This window comes from Chelonoidis abingdonii, chromosome 1, assembly GCF_003597395.2.
Source record: "Chelonoidis abingdonii isolate Lonesome George chromosome 1, CheloAbing_2.0, whole genome shotgun sequence".
Lineage (NCBI taxonomy): Eukaryota > Metazoa > Chordata > Testudines > Testudinidae > Chelonoidis > Chelonoidis abingdonii.
The window spans coordinates 250,387,322-250,413,705 of record NC_133769.1 but is presented as its reverse complement, the minus strand read 5'-3'; the positions used below and the strand labels follow the sequence as shown (position 1 = coordinate 250,413,705).

The following is a 26,384-nucleotide window of genomic DNA, read 5'->3' as shown; positions in this document are numbered from 1 at the left end:
TTTTAAATAAAATTTATACTGGTTTTCTGAGTGAAATAAGCTACACTGGAAAAATCACTTTTATGTGTGTATACCTGCATCTACACTAAAACTTTTGCCAGTACAGAAATGCTGTAAAGAAAATCACATCCCTAACTGACATTACTAAACTGGCTAAAGTTTCTAGCATTGAGCTGGCCTAAGCTGGACAGAGGACAAGAGATTATTACACAAAAGAGTTAATGTGTGACACTTGCAGAGGAAAAAGGATTGGATATTGTTAACTAGAACCACATGGCAGGCATACCTTCATAAGTCTGGAGGGTTGCTATCCATGCTAATTTTGATGATGCTGTTTGATTTTGATGGTAGCATACAAGCATGCTTTCACAGGCTGCAAATCTTTTGGGACAGGTGCAATGAAACAATGGCAGGATGATATCTGATAGAGTTAAAGGATAAAAAATATGACATGCTGAATAAATTACCATGGACCTTATTCAGCTTGATGTAAAACACAGTATTTTGATACTGGAGAGGAACAGAGATAGCTGTCAACTCTGCTTAGTTAATTTTCATTACTTCAAAGCTGTAACTACATTTCAGGGTTTTGTGTAACAGTATGTATGTGTAACAGGTTGGCACTGTTTGTCTGAAACATCTCACACTGGTAGCAAGTTTGATTCTACTGGGAAAAGGTTAAGTGGATTGTAGTGTCTCCTGCATATAAGTAAGGTGGAAGTGGCTCTTTGAGGATAAAGGACCTTGGGTGTAGGGTGAGGACTCCTGAGGAATCTTAGCAGCCACCAAATGCAGTTGAGGTTTATGCTCATCTGGGTATTACCTTACTATTGGAGTGTGTTTGTAAAGTATCTGAAGGTAGAGCTGCTGCCAGCAGCAGCGCAGAAGTAAGGGTGGCATGGTATAGTATTGCCACCTTTACTTCTGCATGCTGCTGGTGGGGTGCCCGGCCAACAGCCACCACTCTCCATCTTTGAAGGCAGTACTGAAGTAAGGATGGCAATACTGCGAGCCCCTAAAATAACCTTGTGACCCCCCTGCAACTCCCTCTTAGGTCAGGACTCCCAATTTGAGAAACACTGGTCTCCCCCCATGAAATCTGTATAGTATAGGGTAAAAGCATACAAAAGACCAGATTTCACGGGGGGAGCACAGATTTCACGGTCTGTGATCCGTTTTTCATGGCTGTGAATTTGGTAGGACCCTACTTATACCAGTACAGTTGGGGGCAAGATGACAACTTTCACATGGTGCTGCAGTTACGTGTTATGGACTAGTACAACGGAAGGCTCCCAGACATCAATTTTTTGATCTTCTGGTATTAGTAATGTGAAGCCGTACTGTACATAACTGGTACCTTCATTTTATGTATAGAGTATTCCCCTTCCTATCTAGGAATAAACTGTAGTGGTATAACTACTTTTATATTAGTGTAATGGTAACCACATTGGGGTGTTATAGTACTAACTATAGTGATAGTTAGAGTGATACAACTTTTGAGGGATCTGGTATAAAGTGACAGAGCTTTTATGTGCAGACAGGGCCTTAGCCTGCTCTTCCCTGTCTCTTAGCCTATGCTTGACTTCAAAAAGCCCTCTCTAATAATAGGAATAATACAGGGGCTTTATGGCCTACATACTTATAATTACCATAGGTCTAGATTTTCCTGGTCATAGCCTCTTTTATTTGTCCAGGTGGATTTTTTAAATAACAGGAAATATCCAGAGTTTTTGCAGAGCAGACAAGGTGCAGCTCAGAAAGAGCTCTATTGGTGCACTTCCCTGTGGGTCACTCCCCTGCATTCACAGCTGATTGGTCCATTCCCCTGCAAGCCATAGCTTCTGGATCCTACCCACCCACACCCCAGCTCTTTGCAGGGGGGAGGGGAGGATCCCACAGGGAGGCACTGCCTGATAACTGTTGCTGCAACCTAGGCTTGCCCCAGCCACCTTACCACCATGATAGGGAGAAACACTGCCCCTCACCTCCAGTGAGTACCCCTACTGCAGGTCCCCCCTCCAAACCCCCCCACTTTTCACTCCTCCCCCCCAGCAACGTCCTCTTTTGGGGAATCTAAAATGCAGTGACCCTATATACTAGTGTGAAGCAATAGGGTTGTTCTTTAGCTCAAGTGGGGAAGGGCCTTTTTTTGGAATATGACAATCCCAAGCTCTGTAGAGAAAGCACTCCCCCCCGCCCCTTTTCTGTAAAGCCATCTTGGGACCAGCAATATCTGATTGCAGGAGCAGACAGGGCCCCAGTTAGCCTATGAGAGACACCCCCAGAGAGCTCCAGGGATCTATGCGAGCATCACAACAGAGCGAGCTCTGCCACACCTGGCCCCAGGAGACTGGGACGCCCTGAGGCTGCCACAAGCGGAGCGATCCCCGTGCGCAGCCCAAACTGGATGGCAGCTGTGTCCTTTCAAAGGCCGCGCATGTAAAAAACCCCGCCCCCATCAAACCACCCGCAGGCTAGTCTCACCCCAGACACTGCACCACAAGAGCTCAGGCCGGCGAGATTATTTATAGATCCTGAAACGAGATTGACGGAGGCTGAGCCAATGAGAGGGCGTCTCTCGACAAGTTGGCGGTTGGCCTGCAGCGAAGGACCATTTGGCCAATGGGCAGCCCGATGAGCTGCAGAGGGCGGCGCAGCCGGCGGATAGAGCAGCCGCCGCTCCGTGGGGTGGGTGGAGGCGGTGAGCAGCTCGTGGCTCGTTAGGAGCCGCCTCAGCCCCTGCTGGCGAGGAAGCGCGAGCGGCGGCGGCGGCTCCTCACTCCCCGCGCGGGAGCCCGGACCCAGGTGAGCTCGGCGGCCGGACACGCCCCCTCCTCAGCCCGGGGCCTCACGGAGGGCAGGTGGGGGCCGCGCTGCGGGGACTCCGGGCTGGTTCCTCTGGGCAGAGCCGCCGGCGAACCCCGCCCGTCCCAGACCGTTATCTCGGGGGCCGGGACCCGCGCCCGGCTGTGCCGCGAGCGCGGCGCGTGAGGGTCCCAAGCGGCGTCTTCCTGGCCAGTGCCCCGGCCCATCACCTCCCCCCGCCGCCCGCAGAGCAGGGACCGTATGTCCGGAAGCTCCTCCCCACGGGGGCTCTGCCCTCCCCGCGGAATGAGGCCACGGTTATTTCTCGCTGCTGCCGAAGCAGCCCAGTCGGCGCCCGCGCAGCCCGGGACGCGTGGGGGCGATTGGCAGGTCTGCGAGCTCCGCTTCCCCGCGGCGTTGCGGGATACCGGTGCAAAGGGATGTACTTGTAAAGAAGATCAAAGGGTGATGGTAAGAGAGAAACGACACCAGTAAACAGATGCGAGCGAGACAGTTCAGGGGAGCAGAGGTCATAATCCAGCCTTAGTTTGTCCTGTGTTCTAGGAATTACACAGGGTGTTTCCTCCTGCCAACCCTGTGTGCTGGACAGCCCCAGGCACAACAGGGTGGTCTGGCCTTGACTCTTTGATTATATCTGAATTGCTTTTCATTTTTGCTAAAGTTGTTACTTTGGTTACATTATTTATCTGTCTTGAGCACCCTGCTAATGCTCAGTGGTAATAGTATTTATATTATTGAGCGTGATATACATGAGACTTTCTTCAAAGTGACTTACAAATTTTACATCTAACCCTCTCAGCCATCCTGTGAAATAGATGCACTGCTAGAACTCTCATATTTACAGAGGAGAAGGAAACTGTAGTAGAGAGGGTCCTGCTTGTAGTCAGTGTCAAATGAGATTAGAATGAATTCAGTTTTGGTTCCCAGTCCTGTGTTTACACTCATTCTCCTAACATTAAATACAGAAAAATGCTCTAATGAAAGGAAGGGTTTAAAAAAGGCTGTAATGAGAGTGTATCCATTTATTTTTCTCTTTATAATTTTTCTTTTTGTATATTAAAACAGCTTTTTAAAGATTTGTGGGTTTTTTGGCTCTTGTGAATTCTGTTTTCTAGGCACAATGTGTGTTAAGGTTTCCTCAGAACCACAAGGTTCTTTAGGTCCTGATCCTACAGAGATGTATTCATATGCATAGTTGAACTGCAGGATTGAGTCATTAACGCATATCAGGTTTTGGCACACATTTGAAACTACTTAATGTCTATTGTCCAAAGGTGTCTGCAAGTATGTAGACATTAGACAATCATTTGATTCAGTAAGATAGGAATGAGAGATGTTGGAGGTTCTCAACCGTCATTGCCTTAAACATCTTGCAAAGTCAGGCCTTTAGTCACATCGTCCATCGTGGGGAAGCCTAGGCCATCTCTGTACTGGAGAAGTTTCACAAGTTTAACTAAATACATCTAGATAAATTGGTAGAAACCGTATATTTATTTGACCCCTCATTTAGGTCAGTTTTGTTTGCTAAATTACTTTAGTAATTTATGCAATTATTGTAAACTAAATCGATAGCTGAGGGTTAAATGGTTTAAGTACATCAGTATTGGGGCATGCACTGGGTTAACAAGATCAATTTAAAATTTTAGTTAAATTGGTGCAACCTTTCTAGTATTGATAAGGTCTTAGAATGTGCAGTCTCTGATGCAGTGTAGTACAGTAACGCCTTGTTTAACATTGTAGGTACATTCCTGAAAAATGCTTTTTTAAGCGAAACAATGTTAAGCGAATCCAATTTCCCCATAAGAATTAATGTAAATGGGAGGGTTAGGTTCCAGGGGAAATTTTTTCACCAGAGAAAAAATTATATATATATATACACACACACACAGAGTATACATTTTAAACAATTTAATACTGTACACAGCAATGATGATTGTGAAGCTTGGTTGAGGTGGTGGAGTCAGATATTTCCTAGGGAATGTCTTACTGCTAAATGATGAACTAGAACTCGGCTGAGCCCTCAAGGGTTAACACGTTGTTAATGTAGCCTGACACTCTACAAGGCAGCACAAATAGAGGGAGGAGATACAGCATGGCAGTGGCTGCAAATCTTGGAAATTGAAGGGGTGATGAACCTAGGGATGTCCCAACTTTATAGGGCCAGCCCTGATATTTGGGGGGTTTTCTTATATAGATGTCTGTTACTCCCCACCCCGATTTTTCACACTTGCTGTCTGGTCAGCCTAGATGAACCCACGCTATCCCTTTGGAGGGCACCACTCAGTCCACTTTCCAAAGTGCTGGGTGGTGGTCGTGGTGCATGTGTGTGTGTGAGACACACACGCACATTGCCCCTTTAGGTATGCTGACCCCACTCTAAGTACATTGCCTTTTTACGTAGATCAGCAAGTTGAGACAGCAGCAGCAGCTGCTGCTAGCAAGCTCCCTCTGTCCTGAGCCCTATTGTGTCCCTCCCCCTGCTCTGTGGAGATGAGGTACAGGAGTGGGGGGAGGGGGATGCCCTGACATTAGCACTCCTCTTTCCACCCCTGCCATGCACGGCAAGCAGGAGGCTCCTGGGAGCAGCTCCAAGGCAGAGGGTGGGAGCAGCACACGGCAGTGGGGGAGGGACACCTGGATTGATAGCCTGACGGGTGGCTGCTGCACAGGGAACTTAGGGGAGCTTATGTGCGGCGGGGAGACTGTTGGTCCACCCTGGTTCCAAGCCCTCACCAGCTAACTCCAGTGGGCTGCTCTTTCTGCAAGCATTGGATGAAGCAGGTGCCTGCCAACCAACATTGTAAGGGAGCATTGTGCAATTTTAAATGAGCATGTTCTCTAATTGATCAGCAATGTGACAACGAAACAACATTAACTGGGACAATGTTAAGTGAGGAGTTACTGTACCCCTAAATAATGTTAATTAGGTTATAGATGGAAAGAAGGAGGGGATGGGGGTTGGGACGATTGGCATAAGAGCAAAACCAACCAACCAAAATCCACAATACTACTTACTTAATTTGGAAACATCTAGTTTTGCACATACTACTGTGGCTTACTTTCTTCCTTCCCTTTTCTGCTGGTTGTTTGAGACATTCATATATCATGCCTTGTCTTATAAAAACTCTTTGGGCAATGACTGTCTTATGTGTTTGTACAGAGCAGTGGGATCCCAGTCCTGATTGGGACCTCTAGATGTTACCGCAGATCATCATAATAGCTCTCTAAAGTCAACGTAATGCTGTTACTGTCAGCATTGTTGATGACGTTAATCTCCCAGTCAATTAGGCCTGTCATCTGAGAGTCATTTTAGGTTCCTCCATCTTTTCAATCGTACATATCCAGGCCATATAAAAATTTCACTGCTTTTTTCCCTTAACATTTCCAAGATCTTTTCTCTCTATCCATATTACTTTAACTCTCATTTAGGCCTTCATCTTCTGACTAGACTCCTGCAACCTACTCTTTGACCTTCCTTATGTCCATCTCATCTCCCTCAGACCATTCAAAATGGGGGTGCTAAATAATTTTTCCTGACCTATAATTCAAATCGTATCAGTCCTCTCTCTGAACCTCTCCACTGGTTCTCCCTCTCTCTTGCTTCACATCAAATTCAATCTTCTTGTCTACCTTAAATGTCCTTCACAACTTTCATGAAAGCTTATGCTCAAATAAATTGTTAAGTCTCTAAGTTGCCACATGTACTCCTGTTCTTTCTTCACAACTCTGCTCTTCCTATTTATCTATTCTTATATCTTATTGCATTGTCCCAGGTGCTCTTTCAGTGTCAGCCTTTATTGCATCTTTGTCCACTTCTCCCACAAGTACCTTCATGATGCTCCTTACATATGGAATGCCCTCTCCAAACTAATATGTAAAGCACCTGCCCAACTCTTCTTAAATTCCCTCAAGGGTCACTACAGTCATTATACTAATGGTAAATTACCAAGTGAAAAGGGTTGGGAAGATGTCTGATATTAATATTTTTTTATATCTTAAGAAAAGACTTGTAACCTGAAAGTTGTGCTCAGTGCTAGTCTCCATAATCACGTGCTCCATAACTGTTACCCTCTTCTCTCCATTTGTTCCTGACACACTCTTGGTGCGTCTTGTCTCAGTTGTAAGCTCTCTGCATAAGGGTCTTTCTGTTACTATGTGTTTTTACATTTGTTAACACAATGGGGCTGCAGTTGATTGGGGTCTTTAGGTGCCAGTGTAAAAAAAAACAAAAACTTTTTCCTTTTGCTCCTAAGTGATGACATATTTGAATGAGAAATTATCGATTCTGAACTGGCACATTTAAACCCAAAGAAATTCTCACCAGCTGAGTAACACACTTCTGTCGGATGGAATTGAAAATAGAAAAGCTGGCAGTATCTTAAAGAAACAATATCAGATACTTAGGCTTCATGTCTATGCCATTTCATAATTGTGTAATCTAGTATGAGGAAAGTCCTTCAGATTTTCTGGTACCCTTTTTTTTTTAAGTATTCCAGAAACCAAACATTGGCGTGTTTTGGGAACTTTCATCTGCTCAGGTAGTGCAAAAAGGCTGAATCCTTACAATTTTCCAGTAAATTGAGCTATTGGCTGGGCAGTACTGGCATAGCTACCTCCTACACTACAGCCTGGTGTGAAGGGTAGTGGTGGCCGGAGTGTAGTAGTCTCAGATGATTCCTTGGGGACTGCTGCCAGCTGGTGTAGGTTGAAGGAGCTCTGAGGCCTTGGTGTAACCCATGCCAGAGCTATAGCTGTGGTTGAAAGAAAGTTGGAAACTGCTGGACCACCCAATTTCTTGTACTGCACAGACCTGTGTAGAACTGAATCTAGCATATTGTCTTCTGTGCATCCAACTAACACTGTATTGGGTTCCTGTGCATACTATATTGGGTCTGCAGCAGTTAACTAAAATACTGTGACTCTGGAAATGCTAATTTAGAGCTCTGATCCTTCAGTTCACTGTTCACAGGTGCACCACTGTGCCTGCATAGTCTTGTTGATTTCAGTGATGCTCTGTGCAAGTGCATCACTATTACTTATGTGCAGTGAATCACAGGATTGAGGCCTTGGACGATAAGTCTTTTCTTGAAGAGTTAATCTTCTGTGATTCTAGTATGCAGCACCTTGAACGGTGAGGCTTGGTCCTGTTTGGGCCATTTGGTACTGCTGTAACAAATACTAATATTATGGATATTTGTAGCATACAAACAAAACCTGTGTTAATTGTGTCTTTTCAAAAACAAAACTTTAATGAAAAGGACAAATTAGTATGTCAAGTAGTATTCAGGTTTGAAGAAAGTATCCCAAAAATGGGTGACAGAAAAGGAGAATTTATCTGCTTGTGCCATATTTGACTGTCCTTTTTAGTAAAGAGCGTCATAGTACTAATAGTGTTTCTGTTAGGTGTTTTGATATAGAGATGAGACTGTTCATGAATATATTTTTGTGCCTCTAACTGATCAATTGTGTTCCCTTTGTAAACAGGAGTAGAAGCATAAAGAAGTTTACTTTATGAAGGCTAGCTAATGAGTGATTCGAGTAAAAGTTCGAAGCGATGTGACTGCTGGACTGGTTTTACAGAACTTTTGAAATGAGAGAGCTACATCTCTTATTCCTGTTGGTCAAGTGATGCTAATAGTGGAATAAACTGACTTCAGTACAAATACAGCTGATCAATCCAAATCGCAAGTACAATATAAACAAGTGTGATGTTGAAATGAGATGAGGCTCCGAAATGGAACTGTGGCCACCGTGTTATTTTTCATCACTTCTTTTCTCAGTTTGTCCTGGTACACTGCATGGCAAAATGGTAAAGGTAAGACAAATATTTTCTGAAAAGAAATTGAACTCTAGCTATCCATGAAGGAGAAGTGAATGATGCAACATATGCTGGTTTTTTTTAAATGCTCTTTTTAATGCTTGTAAGCTGTAAACTGAATGTTGACTACTTCTGCTCAAGAATATTACCTTGATGAGTAATATGCATCTGTTCTTGCAGTCAGAAAATCAACCTGGAGGGATGCCTGTTGTTTTTGTTTGAAAACATATTTCTGTGGAGATAAACAAGACTTTTTTCTTTCTTGATGGAAAAGGGCTATTTTAGGCAGTATCTCCATTTCACATTTGCAGGAGAAACAGATGCTCTTCTCTAATTTTTCCTGTGACAGTTGCCCAGTGCGCCAGGCTGGAGAATATAAACATTACTTTTTGGTGCCACATACTATTTTTTCGTATTGATTTGGTGATTGAAACAGCAAACTGCCACTCAACATCTTTTGAGAGATTTTTCTCCCTTCTGTCTTGCCTTTTGAAATGTAAAATATTTTCAGTGTGACCTGTTTATATGAAATATTCCCTTTCTAATAATGTAAATAAGAAATTAGTGAAATTTCTGTATATTAGACTTTTACAAGACTGATATATTTGGTAAGTATTGTATTACTGTTATCTCAAGTCACTTTAAAATGATGAATTTTGCTCTAATAACCCTGCTTAGACAAACTTTCTCAATGGGGGATGTGAGTGCATCAAGCTTTCCGGAGGAGCAGGGGGTTGGTGGTGGCGGCGGCGGCGGCAGCACAGTGAGTCTAGGAGTAAAAGTGCCACGGGTGGGTGGGCAATTACCAGATCACAATGTCTGCCTCTCTCTCTCAAATTTTGTGGAGGGACAGCCAGATTAAATTTGAGTGAGTGGCATTGTGATTTGGCACTTATTACTTTTGCCATCCTTCCAGCTCCCCTTATCTGACGCTTTGTAAACAGGTAGGGATGTTTTTATAGCACCATTTGACTTGCATTTTGAGTAATTTGCATTTTGAGTAATTTGAGTAGTTCATGAACGCACACATACGGAACACTAGGTGTCAGTCTACTTGCGTTGTAAGGATGGGCGAGGGATCCAAGCTTTTAAAAATAAAATAAACTTAAAAAATGCTAAGGTGGGAGACAGTTTTTTACAAAAAAAAAAAAAATAAATAAAATAATATGGCTAGGAACCTCTGTGCTAAGAGAGTGCTGTTTTGGGGTTTTGATCCTGATCCTGCACCACTGAAGCATTGACTTAGAGGAAAGCAAGCCAAGACTTGCCAGGAATCCCATCTGTTACAGAGAAAGCCAGAGTCTCTTTTAAAAAAAATCTTTGAGAAGAAAAAGAACCAAAGCCTTTGGAAGAAACATACAGGCTGTGTTGCAGGTTGGCTAATATCTCTTCATTGGGCATTTGTAGGAGAAACAGATGCTGTGTCCTGTAATCTGTTTTGTAACAGTTGGTCAATGGGCTTGGCTGCTGAACATAAACATCAATGAAATGGCTGGATTCTTGAGGTCATGATACTGTAAATTTGTTTTAACTGGGCAATATAAATCTAAATTTGACAAACAACGAAAACAGAAGGATATTACTATTGTACCAGAAATGCTGAATTTTGCATCTTGACTTATAAAATACATGTATTCGTTCTAATAAAAGTTTTATGCTATACAGCTTGGGCAAAGATATTACAACATGCTGCTTCTGCAAATTCTGATGACAGTGTCTTCGTTTATAAATACCTTGATACATATCTGTGGACTTTTAGTCAGGGTGAATTTGATTTAAATCACTAGTCAGGAAGGCTCAGTTTAATCATGGATTTCTACATAAAAGTGCATTCTTGTGAAGAATATGTATTAAGGTTATAACAACCAACAACTCAGAGAGATGTAGGTTTCATTTTTAGAAGGTACCACTACATTTTAAAAGTGATTTATTTTGAAAACTTTTCAGATTAGTTTTACAGCAATATCAGAAAATGAATGATTGGTTATTTCATTTACCAAAGGTAATTTGAAGCAGATATTTATGAAGTCGTTTGGAGGTGAACTATCTCCAATTCAACAGGTTAATCATTAATATTTGGAGGATTTTCTTGCCATGCTGTAATAGGAGGAGAACATCACCAGACAGACATTTAAATTATTTTATTTAATTAAAACAGCAATATTATGTATTGTGGATTTTTTTCTTCAACAGCAAACGTATAATATTTTAATAAAACAAGCGTTTGAATTTAGTTAAACATTGAAGTTTTTTTTAAATCAGGTTTGTTTTTGTTAAAATTGTTTTTAACATGAAAACATTAAAATATTGGCTTCCACAGCTAACTTGGTTGTCTTCACCTTCATTTTCCTGTTTGTTCATAATCTGGAAAATAAAAACAAGCTTTCCTGCTTTTTCAGGTCTTAAACCGTTTCTCAATTTTGAATGAACTAGTCTAAAGGAAGAAAATATTCTTTCTACAGGGCAGAAGAAGCTACTGCTGTTAAAAGTGAGATTATCACTTCAACAGTCTCTGAATCAAGTGCTTAAGTTACTTCCACCAGTTCACTGGTATGACTTTCTTTAAAACGTCATCAGCAAACATATATTTCTTGAATCGTTCACCCTTAGCTCTGAAGTTTATTAGAATTGGCATTATGGAGGGATGTTTGCTGGATGTCCATGTCATAGCCAACTCCTCCTCTTCAGCAGTTAAGGTTTAACTCTGATGCTGAGTATTGAGAATATTTGTAAGAAAATGAGCTGGAGATAGTGCTTGTCATAGAATATCAGGGTTGGAAGGGACCTCAGGAGATCATCCAGTGCAATCCCTTGCTCAAAGCAGGACCAGTCCCCAACTAAATCATCCTAGCCAGGGCATTGTCAAGCCAGACCTTAAAAATCTCTAAGGAAGGAGATTCCACCACCTCCCTAGGTAACCCATTCCAGTGCTTCACCACCCTCCTAGTGAAATAGTGTTTCCTAATATCCAACCTAAACCTCCCCCACTGCAACTTGAGACCATTACTCCTTGTTCTGTTACCTGGTACCACTGAGAACAGTCTAGATCCGTCCTCTTTGGAACCCCCTTTCAGGTAGTTGAAAGCAGCTATCAAATTTCCCCTCGTTCTTTTCTTCTGCAGACTAAATAATTCCAGTTCCCTCAGCCTCTCCTCATAAGTCATGTGCTCCAGCCCCCTAATAATTGTTGTTGCCCTCCGCTGGATTCTTTCCAGTTTTTCCACATCCTTTTTGTAGTGTGGGGCCCATTTGTTTTTTAATGCTTGTAATTTAACTCTGTCATTGGATATTTCTCTTTTTAAGATCTCACTCAGTGCCTTCCAGATTTCAACAGCGTCAGCAATAAAACAGCTATTTCCCTGTATTTTGTTCAAGGCTACAGAAATAGGCTCCAGGTTACTCAGCATGTGTTCAACATTTCTCTTAAGGCCAGTGTTGAGGACTTTGGCTGTCACAGTGCCATCTGTTTTTTCACAATTTTGTTCGCAAACCATCATCAGATTAGGCCAGTTCTTGATATAGTGCTCAAAACAGTCCACTGCTGAGTTCCATTGCACATCTTGTGGGAGAGTTAGCTTGATCCAAAAGTCTTGCTGGTTGCTCCAGCCATGGGGATTGGTCCTGCTTTGAGCAGGGGGGTTGGACTAGATGATCTCCTGAGGTCCCTTCCAACCCTAATAATCTATGATCTATGATTCCTCCCACTTTTTTTCAGAGCAGCTACTGCAAAGTGGTTGTTACGGAAGTATTTTGCAATTTCAACAACATTAGCTTTTATTTCTGGAACACAAAAGTCTATGGCTAGGAGATGCATCAAATGAGCACTGCAACCATATTTTATTAGCTTGGGACTCTCTTCTAACTTTCTTCTGATCTTGGATACATTTGCAGCATTGTCTGTGATCAGGCTGTGTACTAGACATTTGAATTTTTTGTCAGTTTGTTATAGCTTTTATTGCTGCTACTTGTAAACATTCTCTGTGTGCATTTCCTAATGTATCCCTTGTTTCTGTAAGGAAGACGTTCCCTTCTTCTATTGTCACACAAGCACATACAGCAGGATCATTGCAGACATTGCTCCACCCATCCAGACTCAGGTTAACAATTTTACCCTCCAGACCTTTTGCACGCTGCTCAACTTCTCTTTCATCCACGTTATCCAGCAATTTGCCTGCAACATCTGCTCTGTTGGGGGGGACTGTGTCCTGGTCTTAATGACTGAACCATGTTAATGAAGTGTGGGTTCTCAGTCATACGGAAAGGAGAGTTTGTTGCATAAACAAATTGGTCAGTTTTTTCATTAATTATCTTTTTTTGTAATCTGATGGTTCTTATCACAAACTTATCTGTGATTGTTTCTGGATGATGGAGTTTTTTCTTTTTGCTACAGGTGATATATTGTGGCTATGTGACATACGTGATGTGACTGAAACACTATAATTGGCAGATAACTCTGAAACTATAGAAAAAGATGGTGATCTTGAAGGTGCATAGTCTTCAGAATCCTTTATGTTGAGGATGGATTCTCCTAAACAAACTAAGTCAATGCAGTTATTTAATTATTACCATACTGCTCATTTAGTATCACTCATTGCATTCACTGACACTCAGTACTACTTTAAAGGTGAAATTGTAAAAGGAAGATCTGCCTATTTTAGCTAGTTGTTTTTATCACAACTGCATCTAAAATGATAGTACCATAGAGTAACAACTATATTTTTTGCTCAAACATGAAAATTCAAGAATAGTCCAGAAGGACGACAGGCAGTCCTCAAGAAAGAAGTATGAAATAAAAAAGTTTACCAACCTGAAGATCCTGCATGTTCAGACATGTTCCTTTCATCATCTTCAATGCAGCTTCCTCCTGAGAAGGAACACATCTCATGATGATGTTTCATTCAGGCAACCAGGCCTTGCATTTCTTTGCTGCAGTGTTTGCATTTTGCACGCATGCCTGTCTTACCCACAGGTAGAGAAACTTCATGAAAATATTTCCAAACTGGGTCTCTTTTATGGCCTGCTACCATTATAGGTTTTCCCTTCTAGTGAGAGAATGGTATGGTAGATCTCAAATCAATGAAGGCTACACTCAGAAAGACCTTAAGACTTCTGGAATATGCTGCTTAAACAGTTTCACTTTTTGTTTCTACTGCCTGTCCTTCCCTTCTCACATTTATCTCTAGACTTCTTCTCCTTGTCCAGATCTATTCCACCCCCAACAATCTTCTGTTCATTGAACTTCTTGAAACTTTACACTTGTAGAGAGAAGTAAGGGATTGACTCTGTGTACACAAATTTGCAGAGGGACAATAGGGTTGAGGTGTTATTTCGCACCTCTATATATTTATTTTATTTTAAAACATTTTTGCTGTTAACAAGCATCTCTGGAGACACAAATCCACAGTTTGAGAACTGCAAAACTAAGCATCTGTGATGGTATCTTCTAGACTGAGCACTGAGTGCCATTGGATGATAGAAAGATTAACATAAATAATCTATACAGAAGCCCCTGGAACCCCAGAAGATTGGGTCCCTAATCCATAAACTATTGGAACTCATTTACAAAACTTTTTCTTAAACATTGCATGAATCTGTTGTCTCATACTGTAGAATTAGAATTTATCATCCCTATTCTATGATGAGATGTATTTGAGCTATAATGTATCTTAATTAAAACTATCTTTAGATAAGTTTTTTTCCTCAAAAGCATTGTATCAAAAAAATCCAATTTAAATAAAAAAAAATCCAAAATTTATTTATTTTTTAATCCATTGTTTTTATCCATCCTGCTGGTAACTGAGAGGGAATATGAATGATATTCAGTTGATTTGAAGAACTGGTTTGTTGTGTGTGCGCGGACGCATGCGCATTGGTTTTCCTATAAGAAAAATAGTTCGGTTTGCTATTCCAAAGATTTTTTTTTATTACTATGTGCTTCAACTAAAAAAGACTCATGTCTCTAATTTCAGAGATATTTTGTAATTTTAAGAAACTCATCGGGTAGACAGTGGGGAAAAAACAAATTATTAATAATCACCTTTTATTATTTTCATTGTGATTAGTTACAGTCTGATATACACATATTAGGTGGTAACCTAATTTAAGGGTTTATCCTGTTGGTGCTAGTGAGACATTCAAGAGTTTGAACAGTAGACTGCAATTCAGTAGAAATTGTGGTTGGGATGTTGGCATGCATTCACGAAAGGATGAGTGCATTACTTAGCCACAAACGTCTAATGCTGCTTTAGACAAATCACTCCTTGGCCTCCCTTCACCTGAAGTGGCTTGAAGCTTAATTAACATTTGACAAAATATTTTGATATTTTTTGAAAGAGAGGTATTACTATATGACCAGTCTTGCTGTCTAGGAATGTGGGGCCACTCACAAACACGTAAGTTTTCAGTTAATATCGTAATGCAAGTACATCATTTCGTATGTCCAGAGTGCCAGAACGTATTAGTCAATCCTATTCAGAGGGGAAGCATGCGGTGTCACAGATGGTGCCTTCTAGACAAAACTGTAACAAGTGATTAGAGTTTCCTCTTGAGAGTAATTCAGTTTTACATTCAGCAAATATTCGTCTTTTCTGTAAATTTCTCAGGACAAAAGTGGTTCCCCTAGTCCCTCTATTACTAGATATAAAAGAGTAATGTGTTATCATGGGTAATTGTTATATTTAACATTTAAATTATGGTAGCAGACAAAGGTTCAGGATCAGGCACAGAGATGGCTTTTGTCCTAAATCCCATATAAACTGTGGATGATTAGGCATAATTTAAGGGGGAATAAAAAGATAGCTTTGAGTGCTGGTAGAAGTAATAAATGTATGGGTTAAATTAAACACAACCACAGAGGTGTAAAAATAGGAACAAGAACATATGTACACTTATTGCAGAAGAAAACACTTTCATAGAAAGAATCTGTGGAAAAAATAACTGCTTGGTGGTTTTCCTCTGAAACAAAATAGTGTAGTGAACAGACTTGTTCAGTCTGCCTTGAAGTCCTTCTCTACTGTGACCACAAAGGCCATCTGGACACTGTCTCCTTCCAGGCTGGTTTTCATAGCTATCCTGCATCTTGGAAATAAATTACCTTCTGATAGTATCACGGGAAGATTTGTACAACTTGGGATTTCATGCCTATTTTCCAAAATGCTTAATAGGTAGTCCAAGTCCTTTTCCTCATAAGATCCTACCACAGCACAGCTTTGAAGCTTGAAATGTTCTAAATGAATATAATCAGATAGTAATCTTGTACAAACTGTTTCTGGAATGCAAAATCCAAGTTTCTAAGGTAATAGTGTTTTCACTACTTAATATCACTAGATTAATCAATATTATCATATGTTTTATTTTGAGTTTTTTGAATGAACAGTGCGAGAGATTATTAGAAGTTGAAGGTCATGCCGTAGGTCACTGTAGCATTGCTAGGTGTCTGGTTTTTTGACTGGAACATCTTGTCAAGAAGGGGCCTAGCAGTGTGTGGTGGTTGCTGGGGGCAGTGGTGCTAAGGCAGGCTCTATGCCTGGCTCTGGGGAAGCGGCTGCCCTGGCATGTCCCGCTCCTAGGCATAGAGACTGACTTGGGGGGGCTCCATGCACTGCCCCAGCCTGCAGGTGCCACCCCGAGTGCTGGCTCCACAGCTCCTAGGGCTGGGAATCTGGGACGGGCATGAAAGTGGGGTTCCACAGCCAGCTTCATCCATTCCCGGGAAATACTGGGGCAGTGCCGGTGCGGCTGCTATTTAAGAAGCTGCCTTAAACAGCAGCAGCCTTCTGGAGCCCCCACGAACTGTACCAGCCAGAGCTAGCACCCCAAACCCCTCTTGCGCTCCAAGCCTCTGCCCCACTTGGAACCCTCTCCTGCACCCGAATGCCCTCCCGGAGCCGCACCCCAGTGTCACCATCCCCCAGAAGCTAGGGAGGGCTGGGCAGCGGAGCCATTGTGCCACCTGGGGACCAGCAACTGCAGCCACTCTGTGGCCTGTGGGTGCCCATGGGGAGTCTGCGGCTGCTACTGGGTTTTGCAGGGCACGAGCGACGTGAGCCTGTTTGCAGCCCTGGCACCGGAGTCTCCTGGGGCCTTGAGGGCTGAAGTCAGGTAACAGGACTTCAGAGGGAATCTCTTTTGCCTGTACACATGCATAATTTGGTGCTCCTGTGCGCCACTAGCTGTGTGGCACTTTCTGGGGAACAGTCAGGTGGTCACTGATCCCCAGGGCACGTGCTCTGGCTGACGTTGGTTACTTCATATGAATTAAATGCCCTGCTGGCATGACTCAGTAGACTGGGGCTGTAACATTACTGTGTAGATATTTGGGCTCTGAGTCCCTCCCCCATTGGGGGTCTCAGAGCTTGAGGTTCAGCTAGAACAAACACAGCCCCACAACGAGCCCCAGTCTGGGGAAAGAGGGCAGCCAGGTTTAATTGCTGTGTAGACATACCCACCCACACCCCCTCCCAGCAAGTAGGACACAGTAACTGCTGCCTTGGTAGCTGTGCGGGGCGGTCCCTGCAGGAGGTGCATGTATGTTAGTGTGGTTTTGGGTGTGTCTCTGTCAGTGCACTGGGGCTGGTCCAACCTCTGCCAGTGGAACAGCCACTGCAACCCATCCAGTCAGTGGATCATATCAGGAGCCATGCCAGCAGCCAGACATTGCGGTGCACAAAGCCTGGCACTTCACACTGGTGGGTGCCCGCTGGAGTCTGCAAAAAGTAAGTGAGTCCTATGATCTGATGGTGCCAACACCATGGGCAGCGCAAAAGGGAATGCATAGCTTCACTTGGGCTGATGTTCCTGAAACAGAAGAGCTAGTTCCTGGCTATGGTAATCTCCCTCTCGCCCATATACAGACCCTTTGTTTCAAATAAAGAACAACTTGTAGAAAGTTTATTTTTAATGGCACCTCCCCAATGTTTTATTTGTGACCCACTCGTATACAAATAATATATTTTTATTACAGTGTACAGTCCCTGACGACGTGTCACCTCTTCAGTTCCTTCTTACCGCTAGTGATGGTTGTTGGAGCAGCTCTCTTCTCTTGCTATGGCAAGCAATCCCCAGTGGACTTTCCCTTGTTGTATCTGTGAATAGTTAAACTTAGGATTAGTCAGTTTTCATTAATTCACAGTTAGTTAAGATAAGTTTTAGTTTCCACCCCCCACAACCACGGTCTCCCCCTCCCAGGGACCGGGGCATGTCTCGTTCTCCGGCGAGTCCTGTCTGAAGCCTATGCCAAAGGGAATCTCACATGACTCCTGCTTGAAGTGTTTTCCAGGGAAGCTCATCAGACTGAGAAGTGCACAATCTACAAAGGCCTCCACCCAAGGACTAAGAAGGAAAAGAGACTTTAGGCTAAAATTGCTCCTCGTGGAGTCAGCTTTTCATCCTCAGCTGACAAAGGCGGGTGTCCGACCCCAAGCTCAGCACTTCGGTGCAGAGTGCGCTGGCCTCAGTAAGAGAGGATGTGGCGGCAAGAAAGGACTCAGCCTCCAGAGACCCTCAACACCACCATTCCCCAGCACTGAAGACTTCCTTTGGTGTGAGTGCATGGCACCACTCGGATTTTCTGGCTCCGCACAAGAAGACCAACACAGGTTGCTCTCACACTAGAGCAGTGGAGCAAGGAGATGCTAGCAGGGTCCATACTGCACTGGGGTGCCCTTCTCCAGCGCAGCTGGCATCATCAATTTCAGCCTCATAGGGAGGTCTGTCGAGTCCGTCTCTTGAGGAATCCCCAGTGCGGGAGTCAGTTGGAGGAGTTGGACCTTCCCTCCACTCCGGATGCCTTTGAGGCAGCCAGAGACCTTATAGCAATGACAGCGCAGTCCCCTGCACAGGTACAGCAAAGAGGCGCTGTGCCTTTTTAAAGGGAAGTCAGCGATGATGTGGCACTGCTCACCCTCACCTCGGCACTGCTCCCTGACACTGTCTTGCTCTGCACCGCCTTGGTCACTGAGGTCGGAATCTTCATCTAACTTGGAGGCAGAGTTGTACTCTTCTAGGAGGAGTTGGCACCATTCTCTGCACCGCAAAAGACAGGAGGAAAGGCAGACATTGCCTACGATGCCGTGGCCACTGCAGTGGCAGGTGCCAGCTCAATGGCCTTCTGGATCCTGTGGGCCTACCATCAAGGGTCCAGATCAGGTCAGTTCTATCAGAGGCACGTGGTCCTCCATCATCATCTGTAGCTCAGGAACCTCCTTGAGGCCATGAGATGGGCACCCAGGCCGCAGCAGGGGCCGGCACCGTTCCAGAAGCTGGCACCGCACAAGGCCCATCTGTGCCGGGGGATTTTCGTGAGCCGGAGGGACGGGAGGACTTGGTGCCCCCGTGGGCATCCTCCTCCTCCTGCCTTGATGAGGCAGTGGCAGGCACATCTACCACATTGCTGGCCGTGGACAACAGAGCCCTCCAAGAGTTACTCAGAAGGAATAGCAGGACAGACCCCATGGTCGACATTCTAGTGTCTGAAAGTCCCTCAAGGGTAGCTTTGTCTCTCATTAAGACCATTCAGAACATTACTAAAGTGTTGTGACAAATGCCTGCCTCTCCTTCCTCCCCACAGCCAAAGGGTGAAGTAGTAGTACTTTGTGCCTTCAAAAGGGTATGAGTACCTTTTCGCTCACTGTCAGCCGGGCACATTGGTTGGTACGACTGCCAACAAAAAAAGGAAAGGCAAGGGCAACCGGAACCGACTCCCAAGTCCAAGGAGGCAAAGAAGCTGGATCTCTTCAGTAGGAAAGTGTATTCTACCGGGGGGCTCTAGCTTTGCATTGTCAATGAGCAAGTGGTCCTCGGCCGCTACAACTTTAACTCCTGGAACACGTCCAAATTCAAGGAGCTGCTTCCGGCTGATTCTCATTTGAAGTTTGCCACTGTCCTTAAGGAAGGCAAGGTCGTTGCGAGGACCTCCTTACAGGCCTCCCTGGATTCTGCAGACTTGGCAGCCCAGACTATGTCAACAGCCATCGCTATGAGAAGGAGCTCATGGCTTCAGGCATTGGGACTTCTTCATGAAGTCCCGTAGACAATTCAAGACTTATCTTTCAGTGGCTCAGGGCATTTCTTGGGGCAAACAGATTCTAAGCTCCATAGCCTTAAAGATTTACGGGCAACACTGAAGTTTCTGGGGCTTCATACATCAGCCCCCAGAGGAAACATTTTAAACTGCAGCCTACCCCTCACTTCTACCCTGCTCCCCCAAAACAGGACTATAGCAGGAAATGGGGCAGTAGTAATAGGTGGAGACCTCAGTCCTCCTCTAACTAGGACCAGGATTCAGTGAGGTGGCTCTCAGCTCCCAAGCCAAACTTTTGAGGGTGCGCCTGGGGGCAAAGCACCAGTCCAGATCCCGGATCCTTCCACTCCCTCCACAAATCTATCCCATTTCTAGCATACCTGGGCACAAATAACCTCAGACCAATGGGTCTTGAGCATGGTAGAAATGGGATATTCTCTCCAATTCTGTTTCCTCCCACCTTCCCTGTCCCTGTTCAGGGCCCCTTCCCATGAGCAACTTCTCATGCAGGAGGTGCAAATGCTCCTACAAATTGAGGTGGTAGAGGAAGTCCCTCTGGTATTCAGAGGGTTCTATTCCCACTATTTCCTAATTCCGAAGGCCAGGGTGGGCTCAGACCTATTTAGATCTGCGAAACCTCAACCGATTCATGAAGAAGTTGAAGTTCCGCATGGTCTCCGTGGCTTCCTTTATCCCCTCCCTGGATCCAGGGGACCGGTACGCCATCCTTGACTTGAAGGATGTGTACTTTTACATGTCCATAGTCCTGTTCCACAGATGGTTTCTCTGCTTGCTGGTCAACACTCACTATCAGTTTAGGTTCTCTCCTTCAGCCTCTTGGTGGCCCCTTGAGCATTCACCAAGTGCATGTCAATTGTAGTCATCTTCCCGCGGAAGGAGCCAGGTACAAGTATTCCCATACCTAGACAATTGGTTAATCAAGGGCCATTTCAGGGCCCAAATGGAGGACCATGTGAGCCTGGTTTGGGCGACATTAGACAGGGTCAGCCAGATACTGGAAGTGGCGAAATCAGCCCTAACCATTACTCATAGGATAGAGTTCATCGGAGCTCTCCTAGACTCCGGGCAAGCCAGGGCATTCCTTACGGAAACGTGTTTTCGCCATGGGCGCCATCATAGAAGCCATACCCCACAACTACGCCACAGAATTGGCTGAAGCTGCTTGGCCATATGGCCGCTTGTACATATGTAGTACAACACACTAGGCTGCGGCTCCGACCCCTTCAGGTTTCACTAGCCTTTGTATACAGGCCAAATTGAGACTACCTAGACAATTTGGTCACACTCCTCCAGTTATCGAGCCTCTCCTGTGGTGGCTCGACACGCAAGTGGTGTGTGCAGTAGCGGCCTTCTCCGGGCCCCAACCCTCGCTGTCTCTAGTAACGGATGCATCGGCAATGGGTTGTGGGGTGCACCTAGGAAGACTCAGGACTCAAGGTCTCTGGTCCCAAGCAGAACTTTCACTGCATATTAATGTCAGGGAGTTACTTGCAGTTCACTGGATGGCAGATGTGTGTATTCATATTGACAGACAATACAAGTGATGTTCTATATAAACAGACAGGGTGGTTCTCACTCCTCTCCCGTGTGCCAGGAAGCCCTCAAGCTGTGGAACTTGATACATCTGGAGGCATCGTACCTTCCGGGCTCTTGAAATGAACTGGCTGATCATCTCAGCAGGTCCTTCCACAACCACAAGTGGTCCCTCTGCCTGGATGTCATGATCAACATTTTCCAAAGGTGAAGATTTCCTCAGATAGACTTGTTTGTAACATGGCACAACAGGAAGTGTCAGCAGTTCTGTTCCTTCCTGAATCACAGCCTGGGCTCATTCGCAGACACCTTTCTGCCCCCTTGAAAGGGGCTCCTGCTGTATGCATTCCCACCCTTTCTGCTCATGCACAAGGTCCTGCTGAAAGTCCAAAGAGAGGGAGCATCAATGATCTTGATAGTACCGGCATGACCACATCACCACTGGTTCACCACACTTCTAGACCTGTCAGGGGACACACCTATAGCACTGCCCCTGGTCCTGATCACGCAGGACCACGGCCTCCTCCAGTATCTTAATCTAGAGACACTCCACCTCACGGCATGGAAACTTTGTGGCTAAACCCTTGGGAGCTCACATGCTCAGACTCCATTAGGGAGGTTCTCCATGGCAGCAGGAAACTGTCCACTCGAGTCACGTATTTGGCTAAGTGGAAGAAGTTCTCGATTTGGTCACTGCAAGAGGACACTCCTCTATTACAATCTCTTCCCTTTATCCTGGACTATTTTCTGCACCTGAAACAGCAAGGCCTGGCGGTATCGTCAATAAAGGTGCTCCTGGCTACCATCTCTGCTTTCCATCCTAGTTCTGCTGACTGGTCAGTGTTTGCTAACCCCATGGTTGGCCGCTTCCTCAAGGAACTAGATAGTCTGTACCCTCATGTAAGACACCCATGGGATCTCAGCCTGGTGCTCTCAAGGCTGATGGGCCCTCCTTGTGAGCCCTTAGCAACATGCTCCCTCTTCTATCTTTCCAGGAAAGTGGCATTCCTGGTGGCAATAACTTTAGCCATGGGAGGTGTCTGAGTTTAAGGCCTTGACCTCCGAGCCCCCTTATACTCCTCTTTTTTTTATAAGGACAAGGTACAGTTGTGGCACACCAACTTTCTTCCCAAAGATAGTTTTGTAATTCCATGCAAATCAGGACATATTTCTTCTAGTGTTCTTCCCTAAGCCGCATGCTTGTAACCAGCAATGGATTCCCTGGATGTCAGACGAGTGTTAGCTTTTTACATTGAGCAGACAAAGCGGTATTGAAAATCAACACAGCTCTTCATTGCAATTGCTGAGTGGATGAGGGGTCTTCCAGTGTCATCCCAAAGGATCTTTTCATAGATAACGGCCTGTATCAGGACGTGCTATGGCCTAGAAAATATACCTGTCCCAGCAATAACAGCGTACTACACAAGATTGCAGGCTTCCTTGGCAGGGTTGCTGGCACAGGTTCCCATTCAAGACATCTGCAGGGGAGCAACGTGGTCATCGATCCACACCTTTATATCACGCTATGCCATTACACAGCAGGCCAGAGATGATGTGTTTGGCAGAGCGGTGATGCAGTCTGTGACTCAGTGAACTCCTCCTCCTCCTAGGGACTGCTTGGGAGTCACCTGCTTGTAATTGACATGAGCAAGCACTCGAAGAAGAAAAAAGTTACCTACCTCTCGTAACTGTTGTTCTTTGAGATGTTGTTCATGTCCATTCCAAGACCTACCTGCCTACACCTCTGTTGAAGTACTCCGGCAAGAAGGAGTGGTGGTGGATGAAGAGGTGGCAGGTCGCCAGGGACCTATATACACTGCCATGAAGGCGTGACTCCAGAGGGTTTCAGAACTGACCCAATGTGCACTGCCAGGGGAAAACCTTTCAATTACTGTGCATGTGGCATGGACACATCTACTTGCAATGGATATGAACAGCACATCTCAAAGAACAGCAGTTATGAGAGGTAGGTAACCGTTTTTTTTATATTGGGAAGTATTAGTAATCTTTGAACAATGCACGTCCAGTGGAATTGTAAAAGAATTAACTTAGCAGAACTCTAATTCCTAAAATGTAACTTTATTACATTAGGAATATCCATTCCTTTGGGATGAAAGGCACTATATGCAAGATTCTGTGCTTCAAGTAGTCAAAAACCCTATAAGCTAATGAAAAAAAAAAAATTCCTTGATTCCTTACAGTACTGTAAAATAACTTCTTTACCCTGCTCAGAAAATTAATTGGAAGAAGTTTATTTGTGCATCATGACTATTTTGAATGAAATCAGTGTGTATTTTTTTAAGCACTGCTGTATTTCTGTTCATTGTGTTGGTTTTAAAATGAAAGATATTTTAGCAAAATTTAAATTTTAAATTATGCTAATGAGCTGAATACACATGTGTATGAGATGTGGTACTAGTGATCAAAAGAAAGATCTATTAAATGCGTTCCAAATTGTAAGAAACTGTGATTTTCGTGTGACTTTTTTGATGCATACAGTTGTTAATGGAAAAATTCCGTTCATCTGTTCAATTATAAATAGGGGCTGTTTTATTTCTGTGATTGAAAATGATGTCTTTTCCAATAGATTACACTAACTGTAGCAGAAACTAGTACAATTTCCTGTGTACTAGTCTTTTTTTTTTTTTTTTTTGCCGAGGGGGGAGGGGAGAAATGAATTATATGGAACCTCTTAATTCTTGCTGATCTCAGTGAGGATCAAAGGTATTTTAAGTGTTGGGTGCTTACTGTGGAACTCATTCAACATACGACTTCGGAATATGAGAATTTTTTTGTATCAGTATCTCATCCTGTCAAGAGGAGATGCCAACACAGTCAACATCACTTCTTGATATTGAGACCGAAGGACAAACCAAATAACCAGGACTTGAACAATGAATTTGAAGAATTTGTTAGTACATAGGAACACTTGACAGCACAGTCCATTGAGCAACAAGTATGAATGCTGCTTAAATTAGTAGTGAGATGAAAAAAATCAAATGAGACTTTTTAAAAATGGGGGGAAAAAAAAAAAGAGAAGAAACCCAAGCTACAATGAAATAAAGAAATAATAGGCAACATTTAAGCTGCAAGAATTATTTCCACACAAAACATGTACTTAATTACCCTTAACAGCTGTAGCCAAGGCATAGAGAGAACCATATGCTTCTCTTGACATGAACTCCTTAATAGTCTGGATTTTCTGATGCTTTGTTTTCATACAGTGATATGTCCTATAAATAGTGGGCCCGCCACCTCTCGCATTAGGAGATAGAGAAGAGCATGAGGTCTTGAGGTTTATAACAAAAAAAAAAAAAAAAAATAGCAAGCTTTCTAAATTTATGTCCTTTCTGTTTTGTACTATGAATATGTAGAGGTACATGGGAAATCAGTCACATCAGAAGAGATTAAAACCTGTTCCCATTTATTCTATCCAGCTGTAAAAAACAAACACTCTTAGATAGATGTGCAACTGTGCCATTATTAGTGTTAGGCTGCTTTAAACACTATGACAGTTTCACAGCTATCCTATCAAATTTCTGCTATAATATAAAGGTAATTTACAAGTCACTTTTTTTTTAAACCTTCCAAATCTTAATGCAGAGATCACTTCAAATGCTTTAATGTTCATTGGCCCTCCCAAGTATGGATGGGGTGTTAGGGCTTGTCTACAATTGAAACACTATAGTGGCATAGCTGCAGCTGTTCTGCTGTAGTGTTTCAGTATAGACACTGCCTACACTGATGGGAGGGGTTCCCCCATCAGCATAGGTAATCCACCTCCTCGAGAGGCAGTAGCTAGATCAGCGGAAGATTTCTTCCATCAGCCTAGCACTGTCTACATTGGGACTTAAGTTGGCTTAACTATGTTGCTCAGTAAAAGCAGCATGACATGCATCTGACGAAGTGAGCATTCACCCATGAAGGCTCATGCTCCAAAATGTCTGTTAGTCTATAAGGTGCCACAGGACTCTTTGCTGCTTTTACAGATCCAGACTAACACAGCTACCCCTCTGATACTTGATATGTTGCTCAGGGGTGTGGATTTTTCACACCCCTGAGAGACATAGCTGGGTTGATCTAATTTTCGGATGTAAATCAGACCTGTGAAACAGAACCTTTAGTGACATTAGTTGTCAGCAGTGAGACGAAATTGCAAGAATTATGGTGAAGATTTGGCTTTTTACTGATAGGACACAACCTTGGTCAGCACCAATCTGTGTTCCAGCTAAACTGTTTTTTCATCTTTGGTTCAGGAGAATTTGTTGCTCACAATTATCAGTTGTTCAGTGTCTTAGTGTGTTTGTGTGTTACTTCCTGTATTTAGCCTCAGTAAATGGTTTGCAGTATATAAAAGAATCTTTAAAAAAAATTACCCTGTTGATTGGACCCTGATGTAAATGAGAATAGTACAGTATTTAAATAATTAAATTATCAGAATTTGGAAGTAAAATAACAAGTAGCTTGCTGTTACTTTTTTCCTTATTTGGTAGGTAACTAGGGTCTCCTCATTTCATAGAATGTTCCTTTTTTGAGAACATATTTTAAATACCTTTAGTGCATATTAATCTTCATTTCAGGCATAAGCGGGATATAAATGCAACTCACTATCTGAAAAACAGTTATCACTTGTGGAAGGAAGGAAGTGTTGGACTGGCAGCTTCCTGTGCAAAGTAAACCTCAAAAAACAACTGGAAATTGTGTAAACTATAACATGCATCATGATTACATTTTGATTCAGTTGCCAATTCTATGAGTAATTATAATGGAGAAACTACTCTTGGAATTGATTGTAACTGAGAATTCTTTTGTTTGTCCACACAGTTCTATTGTGGGGTTTCCATTTGCCTTGAAACTAGTGGGCAGAACCAAGTCTGCACCTCAGGTGGGAGCTGTGCCTTCAACTGAAAATGAGGTTAATGATACTCATTTTTCTTTAAGTGATTTGTGGTCTATGGATGAAAACTGCAATTTAAGATTTTAATATTGTAAAAGGAAGCTACTTGCCTGTTGCTTTTTTAAAATGCTGCTTGACTTGGGTCAGGAAATCCTCTGTGAAAGAATTTTTGAGGTCAATGCAGAAGGATTTTGAGTCAAGGACATGTTCCTAAATTTGGATTTGAGTCCTAGAATTTTTACCACCCTGCTTGAGCGATTACTTTGTTT

At 43.5% G+C, this 26,384-nt stretch overlaps 1 protein-coding gene across 6 annotated transcripts in view; it reads left to right on the top strand.

Annotated features, from left to right (window-relative positions):
- Positions 1-2,682: 2,682 nt before the first annotated feature.
- The window catches only part of MGAT4A (alpha-1,3-mannosyl-glycoprotein 4-beta-N-acetylglucosaminyltransferase A), a 140,398-nt gene continuing 116,696 nt past the window's right edge, over positions 2,683-26,384 (top strand). For 5 of the 6 annotated variants that reach the window (XR_012654898.1, XM_032805559.2, XM_032805561.2 and 2 more), the window contains exons 1-2: positions 2,683-2,805; positions 8,311-8,641. Coding sequence is in view for 5 of the 6 variants with exons in the window: in XM_032805559.2 (XP_032661450.1) it covers positions 8,548-8,641 (94 nt within the window). In the remaining variant the exon portion in view is untranslated. Of the gene's footprint in view, positions 2,806-3,068; positions 3,277-8,310; positions 8,642-26,384 lie in introns of those variants that run through there. The other variant, XM_032805558.2, reaches the window with a different exon arrangement.